Source organism: Homarus americanus, unplaced genomic scaffold (genome assembly GCF_018991925.1).
Source record: "Homarus americanus isolate GMGI-L3 unplaced genomic scaffold, GMGI_Hamer_2.0 scaffold46503, whole genome shotgun sequence".
Lineage (NCBI taxonomy): Eukaryota > Metazoa > Arthropoda > Malacostraca > Decapoda > Nephropidae > Homarus > Homarus americanus.
Window position 1 is genome coordinate 28,620 of NW_024754377.1, and position 11,728 is coordinate 40,347.

The 11,728-nt window shown below is 34.5% G+C and overlaps 1 protein-coding gene across 2 annotated transcripts; it reads left to right on the forward strand.

Annotated features, from left to right (window-relative positions):
* The first annotated feature begins 2,836 nt into the window (after positions 1-2,836).
* Positions 2,837-6,435, forward strand: LOC121855781 (general transcription factor II-I repeat domain-containing protein 2A-like). Of its 2 annotated transcripts, none has more exons than XM_042350893.1 (2): positions 2,837-3,156; positions 4,298-6,435. In XM_042350893.1, the coding sequence occupies exon 2, from the start codon at positions 4,308-4,310 to the stop codon at positions 6,165-6,167; it is 1,860 nt and encodes a 619-aa protein (XP_042206827.1). In that variant the 5' UTR covers positions 2,837-3,156; positions 4,298-4,307; the 3' UTR covers positions 6,168-6,435. The 2 variants fall into 2 exon arrangements, with proteins under 2 accessions (XP_042206827.1, XP_042206826.1); XM_042350892.1 differs by lacking the exon at positions 2,837-3,156 and adding an exon at positions 3,320-3,367.
* The last annotated feature ends 5,293 nt before the right edge of the window (positions 6,436-11,728 follow it).

Here is an 11,728-nt window from a genome sequence, read left to right on the forward strand (position 1 = left end):
TTTATTATAATTGTGGTGAACTTACACGCGTATTTATATGTGGCAAAACTTTATCAAGGTGTTTTGCAAGTTTAACGCAGTGAGAAAACTCGAATTAATTAACAAGGCCATAATGTTGATAATAAAAGTGTGTGACCGGCTTGTGTCGTCTGATGCTTGTGATGCGTTTTAGCTATTTTTATCGATTTATAGATAGATAACGCCACACTGTGTTATATAGACATAACTAATATAAATTTTAATTTATAGACTACTAACTACTTGTGGTTTTCCGACTAAATTGTTTAAGTAGCAATTTTTTTTTTTAATTTCTAGAAGTTTGAAAACTGTGAAGTGTTATCGTGACAGTGAACTCGACGAGATCATTAGGGAGTGGACTATGTAAGTACTGGACCTATTTTATCAGTCATTGATATTTATCCTTTATAATATATGCACATGCCCTTGTCTTGTGTGTAAATGTGTCGGACTTTCAGTTACGTAAATGTACATGCCTAATGTCTTGATAATACACACAGTATATAGGTATCTTAACGGAAGGGATTGTTTATGAACATACGTATATTGACGACGTAGTTTTTGGTGTCATATTTTATTAAATCTTATTATATTAACCTTTAGCATAACTTACCGTATCTTAACTGCGTCAGTAGATAGGGATTATCACACTGGCCACGGGTTGTAGTATTTTAAGACTGCAATACTTCACGAAAATGTGTTGTTTCATTGTTCTAGACGTTCAGTATTTAATAATGTCTAAGATAGAATATCCACAATAATGACCCATCTGTTCAAGGGAGGCTGAGCGCAACTGAGGCGGGAAAGTAAAAAATGGGGAATATCGCCGCTTCTGATTGATTGGCATATTTAAATTTAAGATCCTCTTCGACGTTCATTGGCTGATGCCGAGTGACAGCGAAGATTGTGCATTGTGTCCCAGAAAACTAGCTAGTTTTTTGTTTGAATATAAATGTTACTCAATATTAATATAAATTTGTACAAACTTTCAATCATATATTCCTGCTTGTTATTTTCCTAGTGTCTCTTTTTTGTTTTTTATTCTGTGGAGCTGGCTTAAATAGTACATTGACTCTTTCCAATCCTAACCCAATCTATTCTACTTAACTGTATGCCTAATCTGCTTACCCACATTGTTATCCGACCCAACCCAACATACGTAACACAACTTTCTTAAAATAATGGCATCGTAAGAGTGTTAGGTTAGATGCCAATTGGGGAATCATTATTTTTCATCTTTCAAAGTTTGAAAATCAAAACGAAATGTATTCGAATAAAGTACTAGCGTCTGAGCTTTATCTCACATATTTACGGATATTTTATAGTTCGTGTACTGTATAGCTACTGTGGGATGGAGGGCCATGGTCGCCAACCCTGAGATATGAGAAAGGCACCTTGAATGATTGATACTGTACATGCGATTGCCTGTTGTTGTTTTCGTAAATCAGTCTGAAAGATGAGCTGTGAGAGTTTGTAGATTGCATATTAAATCTAGTACAGTATACGTTTACCAGCTCAGCTCTCAAGTGAGGTGATCCTGTAACATAGCTAAATCTGTTTTGCCAGGTGTATATATTAACTATAATCATAAGAAAAGGTGAAGAATCGCACTCCACACTGTTGACAGTGGGGTGTTTCATCCCAGCGGAATTAGCACATACTGTCCTGTCCTGTACTGTACTACTAGTCATGCCAGTAGGCTCATGATAAATTAATGACACATTAGATGCATAAATTCAATCATTAAAATTGAACTTTAGGAAATCCTTCTTCTATGAATAAGCTATAATTAGATCCCGGATGTTTAGGCGCTTTAAAACCTTTAAAACAGAATGGCAAATGGGCCAAAAAAAAAAAAACTATATATATATATATATATATATATATATATATATATATATATATATATATATATATATATATATATATATATATATATATATATAAAACTGAAAAGGTGGTAGGTATTCAAAGTTCTGAGGTATGACTCAATAAATCTGGGCTAAGTCATGTGTAGAAAAAGTTTAGGTTTTAGTGAGATCTACTGCAAATAAAATCATAATACAGTGCTTAAATTGACTTGGATCTTCCCTAGACCGACGGTTTCTCAGTTCAGTGTTTTTTGTTCCGACTAAAGTTAATCTGAAGTTACATTTTGTTCATTTTCGTTCATTCCAGTTAATTTTAGTTTCTAGTTATTGACTTTGTGCATGAATAATTTATAACTAAAATTACCTAATTTGGGTTTGCAGATCCCTACCGTAAGCACAGAAACGTTGTAGAAAACGTTGAATACTGTTATAAAATAAATATCTTCAGGCCGAGCCTTGTCGGACTTTTGCAATTTATCTCTCGCAATACTGTGGGGTTAACGTTATGATGTCTCGCACTCAGAATGGGTTGGAGAAAGGAAACTCTTAGTGGTGGCTTTCTTTTATAAATATATTATATACAAAACAGTCTGGTGCTGGAGAGTTGCTGCATGGTAGAGGAGTTGCTGTGCAGGAGCTTCTTTAGAGAAGGTGTTGTGTGTTGCAGGGCTCTAAGTGGAATGGACTTCAACGGCGAGGCTGGGAGCTTATATACGCGTCCACCGGAAATAAAACCCGGGCTCACCTCAATAAAAAAAAACCTTTATATGGCAACCGCATGCCGCCTTGGCGGCAGCGGGTGGAAGGATTGTTTCCCGTTCTGTTGTTAAATAATTAGCCATGCGGCCAGACGTGGTGTGACTCCTTTACCATCATTAATATTTTATATATTTTTTCGAGTTTTTCAGTTTCGCAAAGAATTTATCGGTTAGCAAAACCAAGTTCAGCTATATGAATGTTTAAATTTAATTAAAAGAAAAACAAATATTACACCAAGATCTGTAATAATTATCTGGCTATCAGAGATTGCATTAAAAACATTATATCAAAAGTCAACCTCTTTTAGATCACTGGGTCATTATATGGCACATTAACTTAAAAGGTGTCTTAACTTTCATGGAAGGGAACATGGCTTTTTTGCTCAGTGTCCCATAAATGTCACATGCATATCCGTTCTCTCTAATCATTGTTCCTCTGGTGGTGAATGTGTGAAGTGTGAACCAGCAAAGTAAACATAGCAAGAGGGAGAATCGCTGACCACGTGCAAGTAAGTTATTATTTACTGTCCAAATTATCAGCTGTCATAGTGTTTGTCATGCTTACCCATAAATTTATCGATGTTCCTAAGACACTGCTGAATCTGTATACTCCTGTGCACAAGGAAAATTTGGCGCAACTTACCTTAGCAAGGCGATTTAAATTTTGGTCCCTAAAATGTGACCTTTTTTAAGCTGAATAATGGATCTCACCCCGCTTAAGTGAGTAAAGCAAACCTTTGCTGAAAATTTTATGAACTTGTTGGTAGTGAGTATATTTATGGAGCGTGACATATCTGGCACACTGGTCAGAAGGTCCAAAAGAGGTTAATGAAGCCTGTTCTTCAGCATACTGTATGTGCCATAAACATAAGTTATTATTAAAGCTAAGGGAAATGTATTATTAATATTCAGGATTATGAAGTGTTATCTGCACGTGATCAGATAGCATGCATGCCTTTCTCGTTGATTTGCATTGTGTAGGCATGCCTATAATTGTACCAATTTATTTTATTTTTTATTTTTTTATTATCCACCAACTGATTTTCATAAACCTTGGTATATGTATGCAGAGAGTGATTGTGAAGAGAATGTCTGAGTCCACAAGTCTCTGTCCACATTTTTACACCCCATGAACCGGTTTTGGTTATATTTACTTTTAACACCAACAGCTATTTCATGTTTTTCGTGTGGTTATATAGTAGAATACATTAATACAAGACTATTTTCTTTTGTAACACTTTTGGCCAAAATGTATAATAACCGAGATATTATTTTTTTTATAATAATGCTTCATAAAATAATAACTCAGGTATTGTGCATTTTGGCCAAAGGTGTTATAGAAGAAAATAATCTTGTATTAAGCATTCTACTATAATACTATGTGAATACAGAATATATATATACAGATTTATTTCTTTATTTATATTTTTTAATAATTTATAAATTAATGTCTCGGTTATTATGCATTTCTACCAAAAGTGTTACAAAAGAAAATAGTTTTGTATTAACGCATTCTACTATATAACCACACAAAAATCATGAAATAGCTGTTGGTGTTAAAAGTAAGTATAACTTAAAGTTGGAAAGTGTGCGAAGAGAGCAATTATTTTTTTACACATCATATGATTGCTTTCTACCCCTTATTTACAGATTGTACAGAATGTCACGACCACCAGCCAAGAAACGATGTCATACAAATGAAGAGGATATTAGAGAATTTAAAGAATACTGGACTGAAAAATTTGGCATGATTAAGAAAGATAATAAAGCATTATGCATTTTATGTTCTGAATCAGTTGTTTGTAGGACTTCTTCTGTGAAGAGACATTTTGAAACTGTTCATAAAAACTTAAGTAATGTAACTGAGCAAGAACGAAGAGAATTAATTTCTCGTGAAATGATTAAGACAAAAAAACAGTCTGATGTTTTGATGAAATTTATTTCAGGTAGGCCAAGTTCCAACTTAGTTGCTGCTGGTTTTGAGGTTTCAAAAGTTATTGCCCAACATGGAAAGCCACTCAGTGATGGGGAGTATATTAAAGAAGCATGGCTAGAATGTGCTCCTTTCCTTTTTGATAACCTTTCAGAAAAGGACAAGATTATTCAGCGCATTAAAGATTTGTCTGTGAGTAGAAAAACAATTGAGGATAGGATACTTAAGATGGAAATGAATACAACTGACCAATTAACAAAGGATTTAGCTTCATGTAAGTTCTTTTCTATTTGTGTTGATGAAAGCACAGATATTACATCATCAGCTAGGCTAGCAATTTTTTCTCGATTTTGTAGGGATGATGAGGTATGCGAAGAGATGATTAACCTTGTAACACTACCTGAGCGTACCACTGGGGCTGACATATGTAAAGCAGTTGTAAACGAATTATCTATTCGACAAATTGACATTTCAAAAGTAGTATCCGTCACAACAGATGGTGCACCCAGTATGATTGGTAAGGAAGCAGGATTTGTAAATCTGTTTGCAAAACATGTTGGTCATCCGCTGATAGGTTTTCATTGCATCATACATGAGGAGGCTTTATGTGCTAAAGCTGGTCTAAGGGAACTTCAAGAAGTGATGCAAACAGTCACCAAGGTTGTTAATTACATTTCTGCACGTGCCTTAAATAAAAGACAATTTCGGAATTTATTGAATGAGGTGGATTCGGTGTACAAAGGACTAACAATGTACAACAATGTTCGTTGGCTTAGTCGAGGATTTGTTTTGAAACGATTTGTTGAATGCATGGATGAGATAAATCTCTTTCTGATTAACCAACAAATGTCTTATAAAGAAATGTCTGACATCGTGTGGGTTTGTAAACTAATGTTTTTTGCAGATTTATGTGAACATTTAAATGACTTAAATGTTAAATTACAAGGCTCTGGTAAGACACTTGATGTTATGTTTGATTACATAAAGGCATTTGAAATGAAACTAGGAGTTTTTAAGAGGGATGTAGATAGTGAAAGATTTAGATACTTTCCAAACCTAAAGAAATACATCAATGATCTCACAAAGGATGACAAAACAGACTGCCAGTGTCTTCAGAAGCTATTTGTAAACATCATTGAGTCAACTGTTGAGCAGTTCTCAACAAGATTTGCTAGGTTCAGAGAATTAGAAGAGACTGCAAAATTCATTAAGTTTCCAGACAGTATAAAACTGGATGAACTAAACTTGCAGAAGTTTTCATGGATAGATATGGATGATTTTGAAATGCAATTGATTGAATTTCAAACTAGCTCAATTTGGAGGCAGAAATTTGTTGAGCTTAGAGCTGACTTGGAAAGTATTGAAAAGGATCGATTAGAGAAGGGAGTAAGAGAGAGAAATGCCGAAAACGAGGTACTGATGACTTGGAATACTATTCCAGAAACTTTTGTCTGTTTAAAAAAACTTGCAACAACATTACTATCCATTTTTTCATCTACATATTCTTGTGAATCATTGTTCTCAGTGATGAACTCTGTTAAGTCTCATAATAGAAGTAGCCTTACTGATGAAACTAGTAGCGCATGAATATCTCTCAAGGTTACAAAATATAAACCGGATATAAATTATCTATCATCAGGGATGCAGCAGCAGAAGTCTCATTGATTCTAAATAAAGAAAAGGTTCACAATTATTCGTTCTCTAATTTTCATTTGATGTATTCTGTTAAAAATATTAAGGATTCCCTTTTGTTTAATATAATACAGTGTGTATTTTTGTAGGTAAAATAACTTTTATATTTTCTCTGTGGTTTTTATGCATCATTCATAAAGGATTAAGAATCAATAAAAGAATATCTTTAGTTTTATATCCTTTTATTGTGTTTTAGTCGAGTAAATCGATATTGAGCTTGGTATTGTAATGTACTGAAAAAAGTTTACAAAAACTAATGGCTGAATGATCTGATAAACAAATCAAACTTATTGTTTACTCTTTTGCTGATGCTAAAAATAACGTCTTTAAATTGTGTGGATGTATATGACAACTAGATTTACACTGAAATGCTAATATAAAACATCCACGCTAACAACAGGGAAGAACAACCACTAAGTAAAAATTCTGTCACTAATTTTTACATTCATTCAATATCCCATGATTTATAAAATCACTCTTACAAAACTCTCTGATTTTACCACCCCGGTGTGATTTCTGATTATTTGAAAAGGTTCTCCCATTACGTAAAAGATACCAAATAATATGTGACCCGGAAATTTTGGTTGGCACGAGAGAAAATTTTGTATCAAAGATTTGGTCGATTTTGGCACGCACACTCAAAAAGGTTGCCCACCCGGCCCCTGGTCTAGACATCTAGACTTGTCACTACTACTGTCACCTTCTCAACTATCATCATTCCTTCCCTCTTCCTCCTCCTGCCTCCATATTTTAATAATCATCGTCTCTAATATTATTATTATTATTAATATTATTATTATTTTTATTACCGTATTATTATTATTATTATTATTATTATTATTATTATTATTATTATTATTATTATTATTATTATTATTATTATTATTAACAATACAACATGTGGCTGGAACAACAGTAGAAATTAGAAATAAGATAAAAATGTTGTATTAAATTAACAATTAAAACACAAACAAGAACCACAGGTACAAGTCGATCAGTTTTTTATCATGAGAGAGAGAGAGAGAGAGAGAGAGAGAGAGAGAGTCCCTGGCTCACTGTTACGTTATGACAAAGTTGTTGGTAAATATATGGTATGGAAATTGTGTTGATACTCTCTCTCTCACACACACACCAACCACAAACAAACAACACATCACAAACAAACAAGCAAGCAACAACACAACACAAACAATAATGACACCACAAAAAACATCATTCTAAAAAACAAACAATAAAACAAACCAAAACAATAAAACAAACAAACATACCAACAAACAATAAAACAAACAAGGTCAAACGAAGAATAAAACAAAACAAACAATAAACATACAAACAAACAATAAAACAAACAAACATACATAAAAACAATCAAACAAACATAAAAACAATAAAAAAAACAGACCCTCTTCAACAAACCACCACCACCAAGGACTTCACTAACCTACCACCTCCACCACCACCTCCTACAACACTATTTATAATCCCAAAACTTCCCAAAGGTCACTCCTGCCTCGGTGACCTTTGGGGGTTAACACTGCCCACTGGTCTAGATCTGGCGAGAAAACTGCCCCCACCCAAAGGTCACTTATTGGGTGTAACAAAGCGCCTGCTGGGTGTGTTGGGTGTGTTGGGTCATTTAGGTGAGTTCCCCCCCCGCCCTCCCCCAACAATCCCCCATCCCCCCTCTCCACCCACAACCCAGGGCCACGGTGTGTAAGGTTAAGGCGTTCAAATTTTAATTGGGTTGATGATGAAATAATGCATGTGAGGAGGAGTAGGAGGAGGTGGAGGAGGAGGAGGAGGTGGAGTAGGAGGAGAAGGAGAAGCAGAAGGAGAAGAAGGCTAGATTACGTTAGGTTATTTTAGGATAGGTTAGGCTAGGCTAGGCTAGATTAAGTTAAGTTAGGTTAGGTCTGGTCAGGTTACATTATGCATGAAGGTACTCAGTTATATGTATATTTATGATCTACAGGATCGTTTATGGCCAGTCAAAAGCTTCCAGAAAAGAGAAATACATAGAAGTTATCACTAATGGCCAATTATCCCTATTTAGTGTAACATACAGTATATATTCGGTCGAGTTCTGCTTATATTTTTTTGTTTTCGTATTATTTAAGTCATTTATTTGCTAACATTTAGCTTAGAATAAGTAAATATTTAAAAAAAAAATTGAAAAACTCACAAGTGACTTTGTAACATATAATTAAGTCGAGATAATAATACCAATACCACGTGCTGGTCAAGCTCCGAAAGAGTTGTCCGGGGGTCTAGCTAACCTCTGGTCGGGGCTTGACCAGCACGAAAAAAAAAAAAAAAACTTTTTGTTTACTAAAGGTGATTTTGGCAACCTGTGGTGTAATAGTCAGCATGGTCGCTTTGCAAGCGAGTGGACCCGTGTTCGATTCCCGGACAGAGGGAAACTATGAGCATTTTTTTTACGCCATTTGGCTTTCTATTTACCAGTAAATGGGAACCTGGATGTTAATCGATTTGCGGATCTTATTCTGGAATAATGGTTAGCCAGTGCAGTTGCCGAGTTCTCCGGTCTTCTCGGACTATTCATTGAAACTGGGTCATACAACTCGTTAACTTAGAGTGTGGTTGTCGTGTTGGCAACAGATTCTAACACCTTCAACAAATTCACGCCTAGGTTGCTATAGAGCCGGCCATCCTCGTACACGAAGGGCAACCATTATTGTTACGTGTATAATATTACCATCACTACCACAACCAGCATTATCACTACTATTGTCATCTTCTCAACTATCATCATTCCTTCCCTCTTCCTCTTCCTGCCTCCATATTTTAATAATCACCATCTCTATAATTATTATCCGTATCATTATTATTATTATTATTATTATTACCGTATTATTATTATTATTATTATTAACAATACAACATGTGGCTGGAACAACAGTAGAAATTAGAAATACGATAAAAAAGTTATATTAAATTAACAATTAAAACACAAACAACAACCACAGGTACAAGTCGATCAGTTTTTTATCATGAGAATACTCTCTCTCTCTCTCATCGACTTATGGATTAACTTGTTTGTGTTTTAATTGTTAATTTAATATAACTTTTTTATCATATTTCTAATTTCTACTGTTGTTCCAGCCACATGTTGTATTGTTAATAATAATAATAATAATAATAATACGGTAATAATAATAATAATAATAATAATAATAATAATAAAAATTATAGAGACGAAGATTATTAAAATATGGAGGCAGGAGGAGGAAGAGGGAAGGAATGATGATAGTTGAGAAGATGACAATAGTAGTGATAATGCTGGTTGTGGTAGTGATGGTAATATTACACACGTAACAATAATGGTTGCCCTTCGTGTACGAGGATGGCCGGCTCTAGAGCAACCTAGGCGTGAATTTGTTTAAGGTGTTAGAATCTGTCGCCAACACCACAACCACACCCTAAGTTAACGAGTTGTATGACGCAGTTTCAATGAATAGTCTGAGAAGACCGGACAACTCGGCAACTGCACTGGCTAACCATTATTCCAGAATAAGATCCGCAAATCGATTAACATCCAGGCTCCCATTTACTGGTAAATAGAAAGCCAAATGACGTAAAAAAAAATGCTCATAGTTTCACTCTGTCCGGGAATCGAACAAGGGTCCACTCGCTTGCAAGGCGAGCATGCTGACTATTACACCACAGGTTGCCAAAATCACGTTTAGTAAAAAAAAATTTTTTTTTTTTTTTTCGTGCTGGTCAAGCCCCGACCAGAGGTTAGCTAGACCCCCGGACAACTCTTTCGGAGCTTGACCAGCACGTGGTATTGGTATTATTATCTCGACTTGATTATTTGATACAAATTCACTTGTGAATTTTTCAATGTTTTGTTTTGTATAATATTTACTTATTCTAAGCTAAATGTTAACAAATAAATGACTTAAATAATACGAAAACAAACAAATAAAAGCGGAACTCCACCTAATATATACTGTATGTTACACTAAATAGGGATAATTGGCCATTAGTGATAACTTCTATGTATTTATCTTTTCTGGAAGCTTTTGACTGGCCATAAACGATCCTGAAGATCATAAATATACATATAAATGAATACCTTCATGCATAATGTAACCTGACCAGACCTAACCTAACTTAACCTAATCTAGCCTAACCTAACCTAACGTAACCTAACGTAACCTAACGAAATCTAACGTAACCTAACGTAACCTAACGAAATCTAACGTAATCTAGCCTTCTTGTTGTTGTTGTTGTTGTTGTTGTTGTTGTTGTTGTTGTTGTTGCTGTTGGCCTCCGCCTCCTCTGCTTTATATCATCATCAACAAAATTAAAATTCAAACACCTTAACCTTACACACTGTGACCCTGGGTTGGAGAGGGGGGGGTGGGGGAGGGCAGGGGAAGACTCACCTAAATCACCCAGCAGGCGCTTTGTTACACCCAACAAGTGACCTTTGGGGGGGTGGGGGCAGTTTTCTCGCCAGATCTAGACCAGTGGGCAGTGTTAACCCCCAAAGGTCGCCGTGGCAGGAGTGACCTTTGGGAATTTTTGGGATTATAAATAGTGTTGTAGGAGGTGGTGGTGGAGGTGGTAGGTTAGTGAAGTCTTTGGTAGTGGTGGTTTGTTGAAGAGGGTCTGTTTTTTTTTTAGTTTTTATGTTTGTTTGATTGTTTTATGTATGTTTGTTTGTTTTATGTATGTTTGTTTGTTTTATTGTTTGTTTGTTTGTTTGTTTGTTTTATTTATTGTTTGTCTGTTATATTTTGTTTGTTTGTTTGTTGTTTGTTTGTTTGTTGTTTGTTTCTTTTGTTTTATTCTTCGTTTGTTCGTTTTATTGTTTGTTTGTTTGATTGTTTGTTTGTTTGTTTTATTGTTTGTTGGTATGTTTGTTTGTTTGTTTTATTGTTTTTAATGTTTGTTTTATTGTTTGTTTTTTAGAATGATGTTTTTTGTGGTGCCATTATTGTTTGTGTTGTGTTGTTGCTTGCTTGTTTGTTTGTGATGTGTTGTTTGTTTGTGGTTGGTATGTGTGTGAGAGAGAGAATGAGACACAGAGAGAGAGAGAGAGAGAGAGAGAGAGTATCAACACAATTTCCATACCATATATTTACCAACAACATGTCATAACGTAACAGTGAGCCAGGGACTCTCTCTCTCTCTCTCTCTCTCTCTCTCTATCATGATAAAAAACTGATCGACTTGTACCTGTGGTTCTTGTTTGTGTTTTAATTGTTAATTTAATACAACTTTTTATCTTATTTCTAATTTCTACTGTTGTTGCAGCCACATGTTGTATTGTTGTTTTGTTAATAATAATAATAATAATAATAATAATAATAATAATAATAATAATAATAATAATAATAATAATAATAATAATAATAATAATAATACGGTAATAATAATAATACGGTAATAATAATAATAAAAATAATGATGATAATAATAATAAT